This window comes from Mustela erminea, chromosome 17 (genome assembly GCF_009829155.1).
Source record: "Mustela erminea isolate mMusErm1 chromosome 17, mMusErm1.Pri, whole genome shotgun sequence".
Classification (NCBI taxonomy): Eukaryota; Metazoa; Chordata; class Mammalia; order Carnivora; family Mustelidae; genus Mustela; species Mustela erminea.
Window position 1 is genome coordinate 70,147,338 of NC_045630.1, and position 20,986 is coordinate 70,168,323.

Consider the following 20,986-nt stretch of genomic DNA (forward strand, 5'->3'; position numbering starts at 1 on the left):
TTTATTTGTCAGAGAGAGAGAGAGAGAGAGTGAGCACAGGCAGACAGAGAGGCAGAGGGAGAAGCAGGCTCCCGGCGGAGGAAGGAGCCCGATGTGGGACTCGATCCCAGGACGCTGGGATCATGACCTGAGCCGAAGGCAGCCGCTTAACCCACTGAGCCACCCAGGTGCCCCCCAAAAATTCTTTTTTAAGTTGGGAGTATCGTTGATAAGTAATGTCAGTTTCGGGGTACTTTTTTCCTTTTTTCTGTCTCTGTTACTTGGTCTTTCCAGAGACCGACTTTGTCATCAAAATCTTTGGAGTTTTTCATTTTTGCCGTCACATTTAACTCCTCAAAGTTTGTTCTTATTTTACTTATTTCTCCTTTGTAGGAATATCTTCTGGCTTTCTGGATATATCATACTTCTAAGGACATTAAATGTGCCCTTCCTAATTTTTCATCTTTCCGCAGGTCTGTTTCTCCCAAGTTGCTTCTCTTGACTGTATGTCCAGCCTTAAGGCTCTGGGCTATCCACACATGTCTGGCAATCTCCAGCTCCATGTGTTTATGGTGAGACGCTGAAAAGCGGACTTGAAAAATTGATTACAAGGGTGCCTGGGTGGCTCAGTTGGTTGAGCATCCCATTCTTGGCTTTGGCTCAGGTCATGATCCAGCGTCATGAGATCGAGTCCCGCAGCAGGCTCCACACTCAGTGGGCAGTCCGCTTGAGAGTCTCTCCCTCGCTCTGCCCCCTCCCCTGCTCATATGTGTGCTCTCTCTCAAATAAATAAATAAAATTTAAAAATCAATTGTATTTTTTTTTTAAGATTTATTTATTTATTTATTTGACAGAGAGATCACAAGTAGAGAGGCAGGCAGAGCGAGAGAGAAGCAGGCTCCCTGCTGAGCAGAGAGCCCGACATGGGACTCGATCCCAGGACCCCGAGATCATGACCCGAGCCGAAGGCAGCGGCTTCACCCACTGAGCCACCCAGGTCCCTTCCGAAGCTGTGCGCTCAGTCGAAGAGGACGACCTTCCCCGATAGAGGAGAGGACCATTCTTCGGTCAAGGGTATACGAGCTCTCAATTGTATTTTTTTTAACTTAAGATTTTATTTATTTCTGGGATGCCTGGGTGGCTCAGTTGGTTGGACGGCTGCCTTCGGCTCAGGTCATGGTCTCGGAGTCCCGGGATCGAGTCCCGCATCAGGCTCCCAGCTCCATGGGGAGCCTGCTTCTCCCTCTGACCTTCTCCTCGCTCATGCTCTCTCACTGTCTCTCTCTCAAATAAATAAATAAAATATTAAAAAAAAAAAAAAAGATTTTATTTATTTCTTTGACAGAGACACAGCAAGAGAAGGAACACAAGCAGAGGGAGAAGCAGAGGGAACTCGATGCGGGACTCAATCCCAGGACCCCGAGACCATGACCTGAGCTGAAGGCAGACACTTAACAACTGAGCCACCCAGGCGCCCCAGCTGCATTCTCACATACTAGAAGTTGGGGAAAAATGGGAGGACATGTTCTACTAAATACAGCCCTGCAATTTTAAAATGTGAGTAGGCACAGAGGTAGACAAATTAGCAGAAAAGACGGAAAGACCCAGCAAAGGGATCCATGTGTATTTGTATGTATGTGTGTGTGTATAAAATATATTCATAGTGTTTGTACATACATATTTATACACATGTGTTTATTTTCCCAAATAGAAAAAAACGAAGTTGATCCCCTGGTTCATACCAAATAGAAGAGAAAAACCTGGTGGATTTAAAAACTTAAATGTAAAAGCTTAACTAATAAAACCTTAGAAGAATAAATAAAGGAGAACATCCTTTTCACCTTGGGTTGGGGAAATTCCTAAAAGATACAGAGGGCACTGGGGCGCCTGGGTGGCTCAGTGGGTTAAGCCTCTGCCTTCGGCTTGGGTCATGATCTCGGGGTCCTGGGATCGAGCTCTCTGCTCAGCGGGGTGCCTGCTTCCTCCTCTCTCTGCCTGCCTCTCTGCCTGGTTGTGATCCCTCTGTCAAATAAATAAATAAAACCTTAAAAAAAAGAAAAAAAGATATAGAGAGCACTAACCATAGAGAATATAAACTTAGCTACAATAAATCAACTTCTGTTCATGAAAAGATATAATAAGGAAAATGAAAATATAAAATTTTATTGCTGTACCTTTTTTTCTTTGTTCTCATGATTGGCTTCCTTAGAAAAATCCCTCAGCTTTTGAGTCATTTCAAGAAAACAGGTAAATGAATGTGTAAGATCTGCCATTATCAGTCACAGGGCTACGGTTTGTTGTTGTTGTTGGTTTTTGGTTTTGTTTTTTGTTTAGATTTTATTTATTTGACAGAGAGAGACCTCAAGCAGGCAGAGAGGCAGGCAGAGAGAGAAAGAGAGAGAAGCAGGCTCCCTGCCAAGCAGAGAGCCCAATGTGGGACTTGATCCCAGGATCCTGAGATCATGACCTGAGCCAAAGGCAGCGGCTTAACCCACTGAGCCACCCAGGCTCCCTGGTTTTTTTTTTTTTTTTTTTTTTTAAGATTTATTTATTTGAGAGAGGGAGAGAGAGGATATGCATGTGAGCACGAGCGGGGTGTGGGAGGGAGGCACAACCCCCGCTGAGCAGGGAGCAGGGAGCGGGATGTGGGGCTGGACCCCAGGAGCCTGGGATCATGACCTAAGCTGAAGGCAGATGTTTAACGGACTGAACCACCCAGGTGTCCAAAAGGTTTCTTAATGAGAAGAAAATCTAGCAACTCTTGTGCTAGTTACATTTTCTCCAACATACCTTTAAAAAAGAAAAAATTTGCCAATGTAGTTCCTTGAATTCGGTCATGAACTGTCTGATCATAGTGATCCCACAGCTAGGGAAGCAAGTGTCCCTACATTTCCATACACACTCCCTCTTTTCAGAATCCAGTGCGTCCCTGTGTAAAATTTTCCTGGAATTGTCCCCCTTTGTAAGAGTAATCATTTTCTACTGGTACCTGACCCTGTTTATCAAATCGGTTTTGGAAGTGGAACAGAAAATTAAGAAATAAGAACATTGTGGGCCAAAATGATCTGGGAAGCCCTGGATGGTACTAGGAAGTAGAACAGCCTAGACAAAACTAAGATCAAGGAATTAGCATAAATAAAGGTTTTATTGGTCAGTTTGGGTGAGTCACAAACTGACATACCCCCAATTCACTGTTCTTCACACCCAAGGCCCTGAGGCGGCAGGAGGGAAAGGTAAGTTCACTGACGGTGTGCCAAGGGTGGAAAGAATCTGAAGGCCTCTGAGGGTTGACAAGGCTACCGGGACCGGAACCAGCGTCCTAGGAATAAATCCAGGATGGAATAGGCGCCATCCAGGGCTGCAGGGTTTGGTGATTCTGGATCTAAGGAAGAAAGTGATACACAGAGACACACTAAATGAAAGAGAATGGGCAAAGAATAAGCAGAGTAATAATATTAAAGGCTAGAAAAGTACGGGCTCCCCCTTCTCAAGAAAGAAGAGACGGATCCCTTTGATTCACACACTTTACTTACCATCTCTAGGACGGCCATCTCCTTCCTGATGGGTTACGGTGGTCTCTGTCCGGCCCTCACTGTCCACCACAGTCCGGCGCTCCTCTACTGTCTACAAGGAGAAGCCCGAACCGTGTCTCTAACATCAATAAAGATGAGTTCACTGGCTTCTTTACCTAGACTGCTCTCTCCAAGGCATCCTCTGGCCACAGTTCTTTCTACCCCTCTCTTCCAACTCACCCCATCTGGCTTAGTGATCTTGGTCACCGAGACGCTCTTGAAATAGGATTTGGGCTGGGGCTGAAGAACTGGGCCGAGGCCCTCCTGGGAAACCTGGGAATCAAGATCTAGAAGGGCAGAGAGAGGAAACACGAAATCAAGAGTCCGAGGATAAGAGGGGGGCCAAGTACGACAGGAAACTTCAGGGAGGAGCGCTGAGGGCACCTGCAACGGCCTCTCCCTCCAGACTCACCGTTGTCTTCTCTGGCTCTAGAACGGGGGGTCATAGGCCACGTATCATCAAACTGTAGAAAAAGGCAAAGTAGGTGAAATAATACCTTTCACTCTGAAACTTGAGGGGGTCACAGGACACAAAGCACCCCTAAGATCCAAAACCACCTTTCCCTGGGAGAGACAGCCGCACTCGGGATAGCTTTACTTACTCACCCCTTCTCCTCCTTATCTGTTTTATCTATCTTTCCACCAAAAGGCTCTCCTGAATGGACATTTTTTTTTAGACTATTTTTTTGGAGATAGAAAAGGAAAAAGAGTGAGCACGAGAAAGGAGAAGGGCAGAGGGAGGAGAAACAGACTCCGGGTTGAGCACAGAGCCCGCCACGAGGCTCGATCCCTGGACCCTGAGGTCATAACCTGAGCCAAAAGCAGACCCTTAACGGACTGAGCCACCCAGGTGCCCTGATTTTTTTTTTTTTCCTTTTTTTTAAGAGAAAGCAGAACTCCCATCCTCGTGTCCACTCCCACCAAAACCCTACAAGGGGCTTAGCACAGAAGACAGACATGAATGCTAAGCGGGCAGCCCAGGATCCCAACCCAAGTCTCTCCGACTCCCACAAGCCTCCAGTCTGTGTGTCCCCCGCAGGCCCTGGCTCTGGGTCCAGAGCACTCACCACACCCAAAGGCCTCTGGGAGCCCCAGTCCGGTGCGGGTTTGGGGGGCTCGCCTCTGGCGTCACTCTCCGAGACCCCCCCAGAGATCCGGGGCTGCTGACTATCTGGGTACTTGAGCATCGCGTCGCGGAGAGTCTGTCCCTCCCGGCGTCTGTCACCGGGTGTCTCTGCCTCGGGACCAGGACCCGGAAGCTCTGCGGAAAGAGGGCGGAGGGCTGCTGGGGCCGGCCAGGACGTGGCCCTCTCCCCCTCGATGCCAGTCTCCTCACGCTGCCGCCCTCAGCCTTCCCTCAGGCTCCTGATCGCCCAGGAGAAAGCCCAGGTGGTCCGGGGACGGCCACACACCCGGAAGGCGGGAAGGCAAGGTCCAGGTCCCCATCTCGCTGAAGAGGTTATTGAAATCCCGAATTAGGTCGTCAAAGCCGAAGTGATCATGGAAACGCATCCCTCCTCCTGGGCTGAAGCTGAAGCCGAAGCCAAAGTCCTCGGGGGGCTGGGGGCCCTCAAACCGGGAGCTCCCACCGCCCCACGGGGCTTCTTCCTCCTCGTCCTCGTCGTCCTCTCGAGTCATGCCTCCAAAAAAGGGGTCTCTGTGGCTGGGGGCGAAGGCAGCTTTGAGCAGCAGGACCGCAGCACCACCGTCACCGCACCCGCGCCCTGGGCGGGCGGGGGCCAGGGCCGGCGGGGCCGCGCAGAGCCAGGTGCGGGGGACAGGCGGGCCGTGGGGGTCTGGGCGGGGGTCGCGCCGCCGTCCCCGTCACCTCGCGGGGGTCGCGCCGCCGCCCCCGTCACCCCGCGGCCCCCCGCGCGCCCGGCGGCCCTCGCCCCTCACCGGCCGCCCCCCGCCCCACCGTCGTCCCCGGGGCCCCTGCTGCATCACCCCAGACTGGAGAAAGCCTTAAACTGCTGCCAGTCCTCCTGTCGGCGGCCGCCCAGGTTGCTGCCGCGGGCTGCGCGCTCAGGGTGCTGACCTCCGTCGGGGCCGCAGCGGTGACGGCGTGACGAAGACGAGGCTTTCCCAAGCAGCGGGCGTCAGGGGTCACGCTCCCCTCAGAGGACCCCACCCTCGTCCGACCCCGACCCGCTCTAACCTCCGAGGTCCAGAAAGGCCGAAAAAGCCCCGAAAGAGATCAAAGAGGCTCATCCCCGTTTTGGGACTCGAACCTGCGGACCCCAGCGAAGCCCATGCGCACCCGGCGGCAGCCGGCGCTCCGCGGCCGGAAACGCGGCGCAGCGTCGGGCCGCCTGCCGGAAAGCAGGCCCGCGACCCGCACTGTCGTAAAACGACCGTCCGCACGACGCGGCGGGGGCGGGGCGGAGCGGATCGCCGGGTCCCGAGCCGCGGGCCTCCCCGCCTCCGGAGCCGCCCCCTCCGCGCCGGCCGCACGGGCCCGCCGGGGCCTCCAGGTCGCGCGGGGCCGGCCGCCGCCGCCGCCAGGGGTCAGCCTTCGTCCCGCGAGCCGGCCGCGGCAGGTGCCCGGGGCCGCGCGTGTGTCCCCCCGCCGGGCCGCACGGACTCGGCGCTCCGCAGCCGAGGGGCGCGTCGCACCCCGCACGCAGCCCTCACCGCTCCGGGCGGGCTCTGCAGCTTGCGGGGCGGACGCTTGGTGCCGGAGCCGGGGGACCGGGCCAGCGGCGCGCGGAGCTGTGAGTATCCCCCGGCCCGTCCCCGACCTCCGCGGACCCCCCGCCCCGTTCTCGCGGAGCGCCCGGGCTCCCGTGTGTTCGGCGGCTGCAGGAGACGCTCCCTGCTGTCCCGCGCGTTTGCCTGCGCCGGTCTACACCGCAGGCCCCGTCTACACCGCACGCCGACTCTTCCGGCTCCTGCTCCATCGTCTCCTGCCGCCCAGTATCTGCTGTCCACGCCCTCCCTTCATGGCCCGAAACCTGCCGCGGGGGGCGGGGGCAGCTTCCGGAGGAACCGGGGTCGTCAGCGGCTCCTCGCAGGTGCGCAACCCTGGGGGCAGGAGGAAAGGGAATCCCCGGGGGCAAGATCCTGGCGGCCCAAGAGCTTTTATTCCCGCGACTTGGGAGCCCCGCCGGGGGCACAGAACACCCATTCACCAAGCTGGCCGACGAGACCGTCCTAGACGGATCAAGAATGGGCAGAGGCTGAAGGTAGAGGTTTTTTTTTATATATACAAGACACATTAATCCATTAAATTTGAGGACACAGTACAAAAAAAAACACTTCAACTAATTCATGTGACAATGCTGTTCATATTCATGACGCCATTTTTTGTTGTTGTTTTGTTTCCTAATAATAAAGGAGGAGACTCAGGGCTGTTGGGCTGATATATATTTGGGGGTCCCCCCTCCCCACCTCACCCATACACCACCAGGGTGAACAGGAGGAGGAAAAGGAAGGCAGGGCCCACAGCAAAGTTTCATAATCTTGAATGCAAGGGGGTAGGAGAGGAAAGGGAAAGAAAAAAAAAAGGAGAAAATACAAATCCTATAATACATACAACAGAGTGGGGATGGTCTGGGAACGGGACAGACAAGAAGCTGAGGCATGGGGCGGGCCGCTGGGGGTAGGGGGCAGCGGACCCCCCCCCCCATTCCTTTCTTTGATGCTGTTTCCGTAGTTGCCAGGCTGAGAAGCCCTCTCACAAGATGGGACCGGGAGAAGAGGAGGGTCAGGGCCTCAGTTCGCCCCCCAGCTGTAGCTGTTGTAGGCAGATTTGTTGGTCTGGGGCTTCTGCGGGATGGAGCTGGTCTGGCTACGTTGCCCGCTGCCCGTCTGCAGGGAATGGGACGATGAGGAGGAAAAAGGTGTCTAGTTAGTGGGACAAATCTGTGACATCTTCAGGTGGAGCTCTGGAGACTTGTCGTGCTCTCCCCTCCTCCCTGCTTAGAAACTACTCCGAAGTTGACTTCCCAACCCCAGACACCCCGGTGTGTACAACTGCTAGAGCCCCTGTGACAGGTCAAACAGCATTTTCAACCTTTCAGCAGGGCAGCAGCGTAAAGATGGCGGGATACCTCCTGAGGACGAGACAGTGAATGAGTTCTACCCACGTCCAATACCACCCTCTCCCCCCACCCCACCTCCACTGCTCTGAGAAAAGGCTACTCTCTCAAAGAGAATGATGGCTTCTTGGAGAGGAGTGATCATACGGTGATTTCATTGACCCCAAGAATACCTGAATTGGGGAAGCTGTCTTTGAGAGCCAGGAAGCCCTTATCCCAGCTCCCCAGCCACCTATGACGGAGGAGAGGCCACCTGTACTACCGCCACAGCTCCCCACCCCTGCCACACAGCAGCGCGGAGAGCCCACTGCAGGCAAGGTAGGAGAGACAGTCTGAGGCCCCAGGCTCCAGATGCTGCCCCAAGAATCCTCTCCATGCCGGTAACCAAGTGTTTCCAGAGTCAGGGAAGGGCAGAAAGAAAAAAGAGGGCACTGGGGAGGGGAGGACAGGAGAGGGACGGGAGGCCAGAGAGCTCAGCAAGGTGTCTGTGTTCGTGTGTCCTGATCTGTGACCGTGCAGCCTTTTCAAGTTCCCTGAGGCTGTGGAGGTGACATGGGGGCTGGAAAGGAGTGGGTTCAAGCACACCATCATTCAGTTTCATTACCTGCTCCTCCTGCTGGCGCTGGCAACAGAGAACCATCTGCAAATATGGTAGCTGAGGCAGAACCAGGATATATGGAAAATAAAGGGACAAACTTTGACAATAGAACTCCACCATCAGAAGGGAAAGCTACAATGTCAGGGAAGGGGGGAGGCTGGGAGAGGTCAGAGGGTAGGTGTGACCCAGGTCTGATGGGATGAGGGCAGCTGTGCTACAGGAGGTAGAGGAGAAAGGTACCAAAGGAACAGGGCAAAGGAGGTTTGAGCCTGACCCCTTCTCTGACCTCTCCTCAGCCGGCGGCTGGTGTTCTGTGCGCTTGTGTCTGTGTGTGCTGTGTGCCCATGGCTGGCGCTGGGAGGGGTGGGTGAAGGTGGTGCTGAGGAAGGGGAAGAAGAGGAAAGGGGGCAGTTTTAAGGGACAGGAAGGAAGAGGAAGGGAAAGGAGAGGGGGAGGGCTGTTACCTGGCCGTCCTGCTGCAGGTGATGGTGCAGGATCTGGGAGTGCGGCTGCTGATGGGGGGTCAGAATGTGCATAAAGGGGGCAGGCGGGTAGGCAGCAGCTGTGGCCGGATTGATGGGCCCCCCACTTCCTAGGGCTGAAGGCAAGTTGAAGGAGGCAGCAGGAGTACCGGAATGAAAACCTTGTTTCTCAAAGGACTGCTATGCAGGGGGACGGAGAGACAGTAAAAGGGTCAGCAAACCAATCCCTGGAGTTTCTGAGCCCAAGCCCCCCACCGCCAAGAGCCGAACGCGTCTGCAGAGGAGCCCTGCACCTGGTGCCCGGTGCTCGGGTCTGTCTCCGCTCAGAGAAGGACTCGCTGTCTCTGACTCCTGTTTCTCACACACAACACAGGGTGCTCCTGACTTCCAGCTGTCAGGACCGCAGGAGAAGATGGCTGTGAGTGTGCCCTGTGACTTGACTGTCTCCCCACCCCGCAGCCGGGCCCATGCGCGGCAAGGCTCTAGCTGGGATGTGCTCCAGCACACCACCTCTAACACCCCGTGCTTCAAACAGTACCTCCTGCTCCTTGTTCGTACAGAGAACGGAGCGAACCAGTCTCCCTGTATTCCACATCGTTCCCTTGGAAAGTTGCAGGAAGACTGGCAGTGGGTAAACAAAGCCAGGACAGCAGCCCAGGGAGTCCCACAACACACCACTGTGACCTGCCACGCCTCATCGTCCTGTCACACTTCTCTGGCTTTTTCTCAGAGGGTTAGATTTCAACTTCTCTGAGAAACTGCCCTCCAGAGACCATTCATCTAGGGTTGGTTTCCGGGGCCCTGTCAGGGTTGTGCCTGCTCACTGAGCTTCTGTCACTGCCACGCCACCTCCTCTCTGTCCGTATCTTTCCACTTCTCTCGAGAGCTAGGCACCTACCTGGGTTTTGGAGTACACAGAACCCGAGATATCTGGCACGCCCGTGTTACTGGAGGTGACTGATACACCTGGGGGAGGAGGAAACAGACAGGAGGATTAGCTCAGCCGGCCGCTGGCCCCTCTCCCGGCGAGGAGATGGCGCGCAGCCTTTCTAGCTACCGCACTGCCAGGGAAGTCTGGTCTGTTTTTCCAGCTCAGGTCAGTCCTGAGAGAGGAGAGCTCCTGACCCAAATTTCTTGCCCTTTCCAGGTATGTACTGAGTTATGTGTGTCAGAAAGCAAGGCAGCTGCTTTTTGTGGGGCAAGGAGACATAGCCAAACCCCGCTAACATACTTTTCAAAACACTTTTGTATCAAAGCCCAAAATAAATGGATTAAACTTTGAACGTCCATTTCAAATCAACCCACCCAGACTCCACTCAGTCCTGCTCCTGGAAGACAGGTCGTCTGGGCTCTTTCTGTTCACGAAGAGACACTTTTGGGCTCAGGATCCGTGCTTTCACAGCATAAGGTAAGAGCTGGAGGAGCAGTCCAGTCCAACCCCAAAAGCAGGGCACATGCTCGGAGTCTCTGCTCCCCTGGCCCAGCTTCTCCAGTCTTGGCTCTTCTAGGCTGGGTACTTAACAACTTAACGAGCAGACACTGAGGGGCATTTCCAGCTAAGAAATTTAAGCCCAAGCATGGGGCTGGGAGCGGAGGAGGCCAGGAAGGTGGTGGCGGGCGCCATCTCCCGTGGTCTACGTGGAACACAAAATCCGACATCATTTTCAACTTGAGCGGCTCCGTGGACACAGGCTCTGACCCATGCTCCCGACAGCCTGCGTGCTTCCTGCCGGAGAGCTCCCTACTACCACTGCCACTGCAAGGGAACCAGAGCAGTACAACTCCTCATTTTAATTTCTACTCCTGACACTGAAGTGCACACACTCTACCCTTGGGAATGGGGCCACGGGTCAGGCGACAGGAAGAAGCCATCAGATAAAATCATCGAGCATCTTACGAGAGAAATTTTATGCCAAGATTTGAGGAAAAATAACTCAAATGTACAGCACACTTTTAAAGATCCATTCAATCTCATCACATGAGAGAATTTAAATGAAACTTCAGAAAAACCTTTCAACCTGTATCCTTGGACCCTTCTCTCCTGCTGTGAGGGGCACTCGATGTAAGAGTTTGTTTAGAACCACTGTGCTTACGTGACCAAACCACAAATTCCCCCCCAGAACCCCGATCCTCCCGATGCCAAGGACAAAGGCAGCCCTCAAAGGTTAAGCCCTCCTTGGAGAGCTACTGCAGGACCTTCCTAACACAAGTGGCACCGTAACCTGGAAAGCCCTCCCAGAGCACAAGTCAAAAGGAACAGAACTACAGGAACAGAGCATGAGAAGATACTGCGATCTCCAGAGCAGCAACTCTATACTTCAAAGGCACTGAAGTAAAAGAAAGGGGCCGTACCGGGACTAACGGGGGTAGTCTGGCCCCTCCTCTTCAAACCCCATGGTAACAGATGTAACGTCAACAGTGCGTTTACGGAAAAGGCTGAGCCACCGAGGTCTGTGTGGACGGGGCTGAGGGTGTGGCAGGACAGAAAGAGTGCTAACGTTTTTGAGGGAAATCAGAGACAGTGACTGATCTTTACTGCAAAGGCTCAAACACCTTGCAGACGCCCAGGGTTACCCCATACTGGATGAGAGGAACCGCCACCTTGTTCCTCAAGCTGGGTGGGAGGGAGGAATTCAGATTGCCAGCACTCCCCCCGGCCCCCCGCTCTCCCCACACCTGGCCTCGATCTTTCCACAGGCTGACTAGCTGAAATCCAGCTTCCGGTCCTGAGACTCAGTCTGGGGACTGGCTGAAGGAACAAGAGAACCCTCTAGCAGCCTTCACAGTCTGAGTGCGAGCACTGGACGAACAGGCGTTGGCTTCTGCACTTACCCTTCACCAGTTACGAGAAAGCTCCTCAGACCCGAGTTCTCTTGCTTGCCTTCCAACAGTCCACGCCCCGTCTACCCACCCCCCACTCCCAAGCAGTGGCGACCACACGGCCATGATGTGGACAGCATGGAGAAGCAAGAACCAACGTCTCCCAGCACGGCACCCCTGGGAGGTGGGGTCACACTCACAGGAAAAATTACTCCAGAGGGCTGGGACCAAATACAAAGGAAGGGGAGTATCTGGGTGTCCAATTAAGCAAGGATGGTGTTCACACTATGCAAGTGAGCTCTGCAGCGGCTGGACTGAGTGGGGTAAGACTTCCCCAGTCAAGGAGAGGTCTACGCACACCTCTCCGGCACAGGCGCAGCCACACCCACAAGTGCGGAACGACTCTCATCCGCGATCCCTGAGAAGCCCTACGGAGGGTCGAAGCATAAGAACAATGTTGCCGGCTAGCGCAGCTTCACAGCTGGAGTCCTCAACTAGCTGGTCACGAAAGACTTCTCACATCTCCACCAGCCACCTGGCCTGGGGCCTTGGAAGCCACTTCCCTAAAGCAGCTCTGAACGCCACCTCTCCTGCCTTCGCCGCGGCAGGACACTGCAAGCGGTGTCTCGCCTTTCCCTCTGCCCACGTCAGAGCAAGGGGAAGAGCTGGGTGGAAAAGGGAAGGAGCTGAGTAAGCAGCGAGCGTCGGGGGCTTTCTACAAAACCGCTTTCTGTCCCAGTCAAAGGGCTGGAACCTGAGGGCCGCTTCCCCTCTCCCACCTTAGTACAGTACAGTCACCGCGGCGAGAAGCTAACGGTTCTTAGCTCTTTGGCTGTGCTGGTCTGGTCAAAAGGCCCCCTCCACCCTTCATCCACAGCACAACATTGGCTCCTGGTGTCCAGAAAGACATGCACGGAAAGAACGCCAGAGTTAGCTAAAGAAATACCACAGTTTATTGAAGACTACAAATGTTTTGTTACAAGTTGAAACTACATGCCTTCCAGAAATCAAAAGCGACAGCAGGTGTGCATTGAGGCTTCGGAGGGGCTGCGCCGCTTGAACTCGAAATGGGTCAGACAGGGCCAGACACATGGGGGAGAGGGAAACGGGGGAAGGGCAAGTTCAAAGCCCAGAAGGTATCCACCAACTCATTTCCCCCAAGCCACGCAGGCCATGGCCTCAGCTCAGCAGGCTCTCCTCAGTGGTCTGGTTTCTGAAACAAGACTTCAGTGCAAATTTATACACACACACAAAACACAGCCCCCAGCCTTGGGCCAAATTAGCTCTCTGCCGTCCAGAAATGCTTGTAAGGGGGTGGATATTTTCTTCCTAAAAGGAATCAAATACATAAAAATAAATGAATTTAGAGGTTGATGAGGAATGGGATGATAAGAGCCCTCTGTGGGGTTGGGAACTTGGGGTGCTCAAAAGACTGTTATGGCAGGTTTCTGAAATCTTAAGGGGAATAAAAATGCGGTACGCCGTTCTTTTATATTATCAATCACCTACCTCTTAAAATTCTTCAATTTGGTCCAGCTAAAACTTAAATCTAATGTTCTCAGAATGGGGCCACTCCAAGTGAGAAAGCTTACAATCCTCCCCTCCAAGGATCAGGGTGCACCTTGCTTGGTAAAAGGGGTGGCCACAAGGAGTTAGGGTGTCTCAGGATTTCTCCAGGTTAAATCCAGACTCATTCCAAGTTGCTCCAACACAGTTCAAAGGTCTGCCTGGCTAGTGGTTGCCAGATCTATTGCCCCTGTGTTCCGCTCAGCTTCTCAATCACCGAGAAGCTCGGACGACCGACCCACCTGGAGCCCACACAGGGGTGAAGCACACAGAGGCAGCTCCATCCCAATCACCATGACAGCACAGCTCAGAATTCGGAAAAACCCTCGATCCCAACTCCCTGCGACTGCAACAAGCTCCTCTCTGTGTCTGTGTACAAGTCACTGAAGAAAGTGCATGAAGCCGCTACGGAAGGGGCGCAGACGTCAGGGCCGGGGGCCGGGGCTGGACTAGTTATCTGTGCGGCCAGTGCCCGTGCAGAGGATTCCCGCCTTTCCCTCCTGCCATCAGATGTGCACACAGACTTTGCCAAGAGACCAGCCATACAAAGGAGGGATCTGAAGGTCCTACTCTCCCTCTGTTGGGCACTCGTATCCCATGCTTTCTCTCCACATCCTGGGTTTCCCAGCTAAGGAACGGAAAGGGGCTGCGTGAAAAAAGGAGTGAAAAGCACACCCACCCAAGTCTGTCATTCAGCAAGCACCTCGCCTTCCGTGCTACCTACCAGTACCGGCCACTCTAGCGCTCGCTTCCACGGACGTCTCCGTGACACCTCGGGGCCCCTTGCCCTGCCTCCCCCGCCAAGTTTAGGCCAGCCAACATAGAGTAACAGCCGACACGTGCCCCGGGCTATTCCCACTAGGAGTGTCGGACACATGCTCTTCCGTCACGTCCCTCGGCTGCTGCTGCTCGGACAGACACCCACGTCAGACGCACAGGAAAACCCTCTGCGGAACCGCTAGCAGCATGCCTCAGCAACCCCGTCTCTCGAGCACCACGCCTTGCTTCCTGAAACTCATTCAGTCACGTCCTGCAGAAACCACGGACAGCCGGGGTCAAGGGGTGCTTACCAGTGTTGTATCCGTGAGACCCATATCCACTTGGCTGTTGGAAAGGGGCGGCCGATGCGTTCACACTGACATTCACACCATGCTGCTTGGAAGAGGTAGGAGCCACCTGAAGACAAAAGGGCAGGTGACATGGTGGCCGAGAACCATCCGCTCACTGTCCTACTCCAGGGACTGGGCATTCAGATGCCTACCACCCTGAGATGGGCTGGCCAGTCTGCTTAGTGAAATGGGCTCCCTATAGAGCTTTATAAAATCTACCAGTGAAGTCAAGAAATGGTAGTTCGGAGGAAGGGAAAGGGGCAAGCTGCCGCAAGGAATGAAGACCGTCTAGGGGACAAAGCCCTGTGGGATCACATCTCCCATCCCCTTTAGATAATTCTAAGAATAGGTAACCTTTATCCCAATACCACCAATTCTAGCCCCCCTCCGCCAGGCCAGCAACAGGCCAGAAGAGGAAATGTTTCTCCTCGCACATTATTAAAAAGTCAACCAGCCTTGAAGGCAGCTAGGCTAGTGCCCGGGGGCTGGGATTCCCCACCACCACATGGAAAGATCAAGCCCAGGTACTCACAGGGAACACAGCAGGCCCATACTGGAAGGTGCTGGGGAGGCCCGGAACCCCTGTGTAGTACGGCAGGCTGGTGTAACTGTAGCCAGGAGGCAGCGCCGGGTTCAGGAATGTCTGCTGCGTGGTGTGGTGAGTCTGAGTCTGGTTCTGTTGGGGTTGGGCCAAGGTTGTGGCCGGGGCCGGGGAGGAGGCATCCCCACGGCCAAACTTCGTGAGGTCACCTACGACAGGAGAGACTAAATGGACCTACTGCTTTTTTCACCCGCAACTCCAGAAGACCCTGACCCAAGACTATTAAAAGTTCAATTGTTTGAATTAAATTTCTTTATGGCAACATTTAGCACTGCTAAGCGCACACTGAGCACGGGCCTAAGTCAAGCCAAACGTCGGCTGCCTGTACAATTCTGTGGGAGACAGACCCCGAGAACAAAGCTCCTGCAGAGTTCTCTGCCCAGGCTCCTCTTTTCCCTCCGTTCCCCCACTTCCTGCCTTCCCCTGCTTCCCCTCCATGAGGAACACTCCGTGCTGGACTCAGAACACAGTAACCGGTCAGGAAAAAAGCTAGGTCAAAGAGGACGACAGGTCAGGCGTAAAAAGCAGCACCGTGGCCGAGGCAAGGCACTGAGACTGCCACCGCGAGCAAGGACAGGAGCGGAGCGGAGAACGGCCAGTTCAAGCACTCCACTTCCGGGAAAGACTGGAGAAGAGGGGAAACTAAGTCAAGATGTCACCTGGAACCACTGGGAGACAGCCAAGCGGGCTGAGAAGGAAATGCCCATCTCCTGCAGCATTCCACATCTACCCACCCTGACTCACCACATCCGCGCCATACCTTCTGCCAAAGGTCTTAATTAAAGCGAGAACTGGGTTCCTCCTTACAGTTGTTTCCCCCCTCCTATTAATCAGGTTTCTGCCACCAATCCCAACACACTCTCCCTTCACTGGGCCCCATCCCAGCCATACCAGAGTAAGGGTTGCTGGCCAGGCTACCATCCCTCCCAGTCAGCGGAGTGGTGGGCGTGGGAAATGGGATGCTGTAGTAATCCTGGAAGAGAGAAATCAAAGAGCAGACACTCAATGCCACTCAGTCCCCAGCAGGAGTAACAGCAGAGGGTGAGAAGCACAATGTTGGGAGTGCTGCAATTTCCCCAGCCACCGATTCCGCTGGTTAGAGCAGGCACCAACTCCAAGTTACTCTCGCATACACTGTCCCCCTCGCCTGGCTACAGGCACAGTCAGGCAAGGTCTACGGGTATGCCCACCAGGAAACACATCAAGGCCATCGGAACCAAGGAGACACTCAGACTTTTACGTATATACCTAACAGTCTACTGCTTCTGGAAAAGAGTCTGCCCTCTGTAATTCAAAACACCTGACGCATACGGAAAAAGCACCCAGAGAGCTCCTACTGTGAGATATGGATCACATTAAAATTTGTTTACTTCAAAGAAATCCCAACTGATTAAAAAAAAAAAAGTTACCTTTAGTTAAAACCACTTCCAAAGTCCCTGTGTTCTAACATAGCCTGAGAATCAGAGTTTGTGTGTGGACATGCAGGCTGGGGAAGAGCTAAGCCTGTGACTTATCAACTGAACCCCTCAACAGTAAGGTGAACATCTCGTTCTTTTCCTAAGCTCTACACACGTACTCACCAAGGGAAATCTGGTCTGAAGCATCTGTAAGTCATCATAACCATAAACTTGTGGCTGCAAGATAAAAGTGTGTTACAGTATTAACAGGAACTGTTACCACAGGAGCAGCCCAAGGTGCTAAGAAACATGGTAAGTCATTCTTAGGAAGAATAGGACACAGATTACTTCTTTCAGTTTCCTTCAAGAGGAAAGAAGTAAACTACAAAAAGATTAAGTGGTGTGTTAAAGGTTTTTAAGCTCTCCTTAAACTCTAAGCCACACTGGGACGCCTGGGTGGCTCAGTTGGTTAAGCAGCTGCCTTCGGCTCAGGTCATGATCCCAGCGTCCTGGGATCGAGTCCCGCATCGGGCTCCTTGCTCAGCAGGGAGCCTGCTTCTCCCTCTGCCTCTGCCTGCCACTCCGTCTGCCTGTGCTTACTCTCTCCCCACCTCTCTCTCTGATAAATAAATAAAATCTTAAAAAAAAAAAAAAAATTTATAAAAAAAAAATAAAAAAAAAAAAAAATAAAAAAAAAAAAAATAAAAAATAAAAAAATAAACTCTAAGCCACACTGATTCAACCAGGCCGCCCGCCCGGGCAGTGGCACCAGACAGGAGCTGTGTGGGAGCCGCCGGCTTCACTCTCTATCCCACCAGTCTTTGTCACCGCTTTGAAAACATGGGTTTAAGATTTATCTGTTTCAGAAAGGTTTCACATTTTACTCTTTATTTTCTCTAATGTATGGGGACTAAGGTGGTATGTTTATTGTTAAAAAGTGTAAGGGAGGGGCCCGGGTGGCTGAGTCATTTAAGCGTGTCTTTGGCTCCGGCTCCCTGCTCGGCAGGAAGCCTGCTTCTCCCTCTCCCACTCCCCCTGGTTTGTGTTCCCTCTCTTGCTGTCAAATAAATAAATAAAATCTTAAAAAAAAAAAAAAAAAGTGTAGGGGTGTCTGGGTGGCACAGTTAGGCATCCGTTCAACTCAGTTTTGGGTCGGTTCGTGATCTCAGGGTCGTGAGACTGAGCCCCACGTTGGGCTCCGTGCTCAGCACTCAATCTCCGTAAAATTCTCTCTCTCTGCCCTTCCCGCTCAGGCACTCTCCCTCTCAAATAAATATATACATATTAAAAAAAAAGTGTAAAACATTACTGGATGTTTCCTCTGTATGATATTCACCTAGACACTCTGAGGAGCAAAAACACGTGTCTTTTTAAACATTTCAAAATAAATACCCTTCATTTTAACAGGCACCACATCCACAAATTTGACAGAAGAAACAGCAGGGGGAAAAGCTACACTGTCTGTTGCCTGCTCTCAGATCGTCCCAGATCAGGTCAGAGAACTCTAGCTGGCTGGGGCTGGCTAAGTAAGACCCTCCAAGACAGGGTATCAATCCAACCAGAGAAAAATATTCTCAGAGAAACTGAAAGGGACTGCAGACGGACTCTCTGGCCTTTAGATTCAGAGGCCCAGAATCTGTGCTTCACGCAGACAAAATACACAATAGGAGAAATGGCCTCGGGTTAGCCCTTCCTCTCTAGAAACGATTAGTTCTTCCCAAACTACAAATACTAAAAACCTGTCTGCTTACATATGACAACTCGTTCATTTGGGATTTTACTTAGAGGCTCCCCCTGAAGCCACAGCTGCCGAGAGCAGCCACCCCGTCTTCATCATCTGGAGAAGGTACTTCCCTCTCACTTACCGGGTAGGCGTGTAACAGCCCCGGAGCCATAATGTACGGATTAGGCAACAATGGCGGGACCCCTGGAGGGAGGTTGGGAGGAGCTTTTCCTAGAAAGAGAAATCACTTTTACCCTGTCACACATTCACTTCTCGTCCCTGTCCCAGAGCAGCGCCAACCACCCTCTACCTGAAGTTGTAGCAACCGAGCTCCGAGTTGAGGCTGTGACGGTGGAGTTGCTGCTGAGCCCCAGGCCCAAGCTGCTGCCGCTGCTCAGACTGGAAGAGACACTGGCCACGGGGGGAGGCGCGGAAACCGAGCTGGATGTGGTGGAGAAAGTGCTGGAGGAAGAATGGAGGCTCGCCTCACTGTCCACGCTTGTGTGCTTGAAAAAGGGGGAGCGGTGGAAGACAGGATGAAACAGCGATTAGCCAAACAGGTCAGGAAAGATACACACCCCCTCCTGCTGGGGAAAGCGCATCCGCTGCCCAGTCAACAAGGCTGAGGCCGGGGTGCCTGGGTGGCTCAGTGGGTTAAGCCTCTGTCTTCAGCTCAGGTCATGATCCCAGAGTTCTGGGATCGAGCCCCACATCGGGCTTGCTCAGTGAGGAGCCTGCTTTCCCCTGTCTGCCTGCCTCTCTGCTCTGCCTCCTTGTGATCTCTATCAAATAAATAAATAAAATCTTAAAAAAAAAAAAAAAAAAAAAAGAGGCTGTGGCTGAATCCTGGGTGCCCTCTGCCAAAGGAGTTACCCTCTAGCTACCCATTTCCCAAGACTCATCAGGCAGGGGTGGTAAACAACAGACCCACCGCACATCACCCTCGTCAGAGGCAGCAGAGTAAGCGGGGACCAACACTCCGGAAACCGGGGCTGGTTGGCCAATGAACTGTTCAAGTCAAAGAACTACATCCCAGGCTTCTCTCCCACATCCTCCTTCACTAGTTCAGCAAGTTCTGACGAATCTGTATCTAAGGAGAGAGACCTCGAAGGGAGCCTCAGCACTCGTCATCTTCCCCAGGTTCCCAGCAAACCAGACATCTTTGCCCAGAATGCAGCTTCCTTACCCTGTATCAGCCTAATTCCACAAATGGTGGTTCTAAATCACAAGAGTAGAATTAACAATTTGATCAAAAGCTTGATGCCCAGACCCACACGGATGATTTTCAGCCGTCATGTTCGGCACATCCCAGACCAAGGAATGAGAACAGCCAGAATGGGAAAGGGAGGGACGCCTGGGTGGCTCAGTGGGTTAAGCCTCTGCCTTCGGCTCAGGTCATGATCCCAGGGTCCTGGGATCAAGTCCCGCATCAGGCTCTCTGCTCAGCAGGGAGCCTGCTTCTCCTCACCTCTCTCTCTGTCTCTCTGCCTATTTGTGATCTCTCTCTCTCTGTCAAATAAATAAATAAAATCTTTAAAAAAAAAAAAAAAAAAAGAATGGGAAAGGGACATTTTTTTTTTTTAAAGATTATTTATTTATTTGTCAGAGATCATAAGCAGGCAGAGAGAGAGAGGAGGAAGCAGGCTCCCTGCTGAGCAGAAACCCTCCCCCCCCACCCTGATTCGGGGCTCGATCCCAGGACCCTGGGATCATGACCAGAGCTGAAGGCAGAGGCTTTAACCCACTGAGCCACCCAGGTGCCCTGGAAGGGGACATTCTTACAGCACTTGTCAGAGCATACAAAGTCCCACCCACCTCAGTGTTAAGAAACAAAAAAAAGTCACATAAAGACTCAGGAGTCAGGGATCCTGGCTCAGTGGGTTAAGCCTCTGCCCTTGGCTCAGGTCATGGTATCAGGGTCCTGGGAATGAGCCCCGCGTCGGGCGCTCTGCTCAGCAGGGAGCCTACATACCCCTCTCTCTGCTGCCTCTCTGCCCTACTTGTAATCTCTTTCTCTGTCAAATAGACAAAATCTTAAAAAAAAAAAATAAGATGACTCAGGGGGTTTGGGGAACTAACCCACGGCTCTGTAGCATCTATGGATTCTGCTTCTGGCATCCCCTGAAGAGATTTCCAAGAATCCTTCTTAAGAAATGTTAAGAAAACCACACTTCCTCTTCTGCAGTATCACACTTACCAGAAGAGTAGATGTAGACGTGCGCCCAGAAGATGTGGATGACGAAAGGGTGTTCTGCTGCGTGGCTAAGGGGCTGCAGAGAGGAGGCCGCCATCAGCCACACGGCTGTGGTTATGGGGCCCGGAGCATGCGGCAGGAACAGGGCTGAGGAGAGGCAGCGGAATACGGGGCCAAGGAGACCCGAGATCACGGGGAGTGCAGTGACCAGCCCAATGGAGGGAGCAGACACAGCGAGACTGGCTGCTGAGACGGGAGGACAGGCCTCCTCTGCTTCTACTTCCCGTAGCTTTCAGGTCGTCCACCTCGCTAATGTGGCCCCTGCCAGGCAGCAGGGAAAGCAGAGGCGGAGAGCTCTGTTCCTGCGCCACACAACCCCAACGTCCAGCCGCAACCCAAATCACCTGCTGTGTTGCGTGGTGGTAGCATTTGGACTCTCCTCGCCATGGCTCAAGCCGCCCAAGGAGGATGAATGCTGACCGGCTGTTGTCAGTAAGGAAGCTGCAGACACCGTTTCGCTGAGAGGGGGGATGCCCGAAGTAGAAGGTGAGTCAGATTTCACTGCAGCGCCTGTAGCACCTGGAAATCAAGAATAAATAATTCACGGGACGCCTGGGTGGCTCAGTTGGTTAAGCAGCTGCCTTCGGCTCAGGTCATGATCCCAGCGTCCTGGGATCGAGTCCCACATCGGGCTCCTTGCTCTGCAGGGAGCCTGCTTCTCCCTCTGACTCTGCCTGCCACTCTGTCTGCCTGTGCTCGCTCTTGCTCTCTCTCTGACAAATAAATAAATAAAATCTTTTAAAAAAATAAACAAATAAATAAATAAATAAAAAGAATAAATAATTCACCTCGTCAGAGGAAAGGAGTGTCTATGAGAAGTAAAGAGACGACTCTTAGTCATGGGA

At 53.1% G+C, this 20,986-nt stretch overlaps 2 protein-coding genes, 1 long non-coding RNA gene and 1 other non-coding gene across 7 annotated transcripts in view; 1 reads left to right on the top strand and 3 right to left on the bottom strand.

The window, feature by feature from the left end:
* Nucleotides 1-3,105: 3,105 nt before the first annotated feature.
* On the bottom strand, nucleotides 3,106-5,875 carry HAX1 (HCLS1 associated protein X-1). 3 transcript variants are annotated; one of them, XM_032318497.1, is made up of 7 exons: nucleotides 5,710-5,872; nucleotides 4,964-5,214; nucleotides 4,619-4,812; nucleotides 3,964-4,015; nucleotides 3,732-3,838; nucleotides 3,513-3,603; nucleotides 3,106-3,361 (listed from the first exon to the last, which is right to left on the bottom strand). In XM_032318497.1, exons 1-7 carry the CDS (start codon nucleotides 5,760-5,762, stop codon nucleotides 3,276-3,278), a joined length of 834 nt encoding a protein of 277 aa, XP_032174388.1. In that variant the 5' UTR covers nucleotides 5,763-5,872; the 3' UTR covers nucleotides 3,106-3,275. The 3 variants fall into 3 exon arrangements, with proteins under 3 accessions (XP_032174388.1, XP_032174389.1, XP_032174390.1); XM_032318498.1 differs by lacking the exon at nucleotides 5,710-5,872 and adding an exon at nucleotides 5,590-5,703; XM_032318499.1 differs by lacking the exon at nucleotides 3,106-3,361 and having other exon boundaries at nucleotides 3,534-3,630; nucleotides 5,710-5,875.
* Nucleotides 5,876-6,219: 344 nt separating this feature from the next.
* On the top strand, nucleotides 6,220-18,035 carry LOC116576249. 2 transcript variants are annotated; one of them, XR_004280082.1, is made up of 3 exons: nucleotides 6,220-6,736; nucleotides 7,574-7,909; nucleotides 17,572-18,035. It is a non-coding gene; the product is annotated as an uncharacterized LOC116576249 (long non-coding RNA). The 2 variants fall into 2 exon arrangements; XR_004280081.1 differs by having other exon boundaries at nucleotides 7,577-7,909.
* Nucleotides 6,732-20,986, bottom strand: part of UBAP2L (ubiquitin associated protein 2 like) — a 42,715-nt gene continuing 28,460 nt past the window's right edge. Inside the window, 14 exon segments of the mRNA XM_032318274.1 lie at nucleotides 6,732-7,186; nucleotides 7,189-7,270; nucleotides 7,272-7,361; nucleotides 8,196-8,246; nucleotides 8,654-8,851; nucleotides 9,570-9,637; nucleotides 14,128-14,233; nucleotides 14,699-14,916; nucleotides 15,659-15,740; nucleotides 16,348-16,401; nucleotides 18,030-18,118; nucleotides 18,198-18,393; nucleotides 20,085-20,157; nucleotides 20,486-20,660. Of these exon segments, the coding sequence (XP_032174165.1) occupies nucleotides 7,074-7,186; nucleotides 7,189-7,270; nucleotides 7,272-7,361; nucleotides 8,196-8,246; nucleotides 8,654-8,851; nucleotides 9,570-9,637; nucleotides 14,128-14,233; nucleotides 14,699-14,916; nucleotides 15,659-15,740; nucleotides 16,348-16,401; nucleotides 18,030-18,118; nucleotides 18,198-18,393; nucleotides 20,085-20,157; nucleotides 20,486-20,660 (1,595 nt within the window). The 3' untranslated portion in view covers nucleotides 6,732-7,073.
* LOC116576836 lies at nucleotides 15,819-15,955 on the bottom strand. The gene has a single exon (XR_004280299.1). It is a non-coding gene; the product is annotated as a small nucleolar RNA SNORA58 (small nucleolar RNA).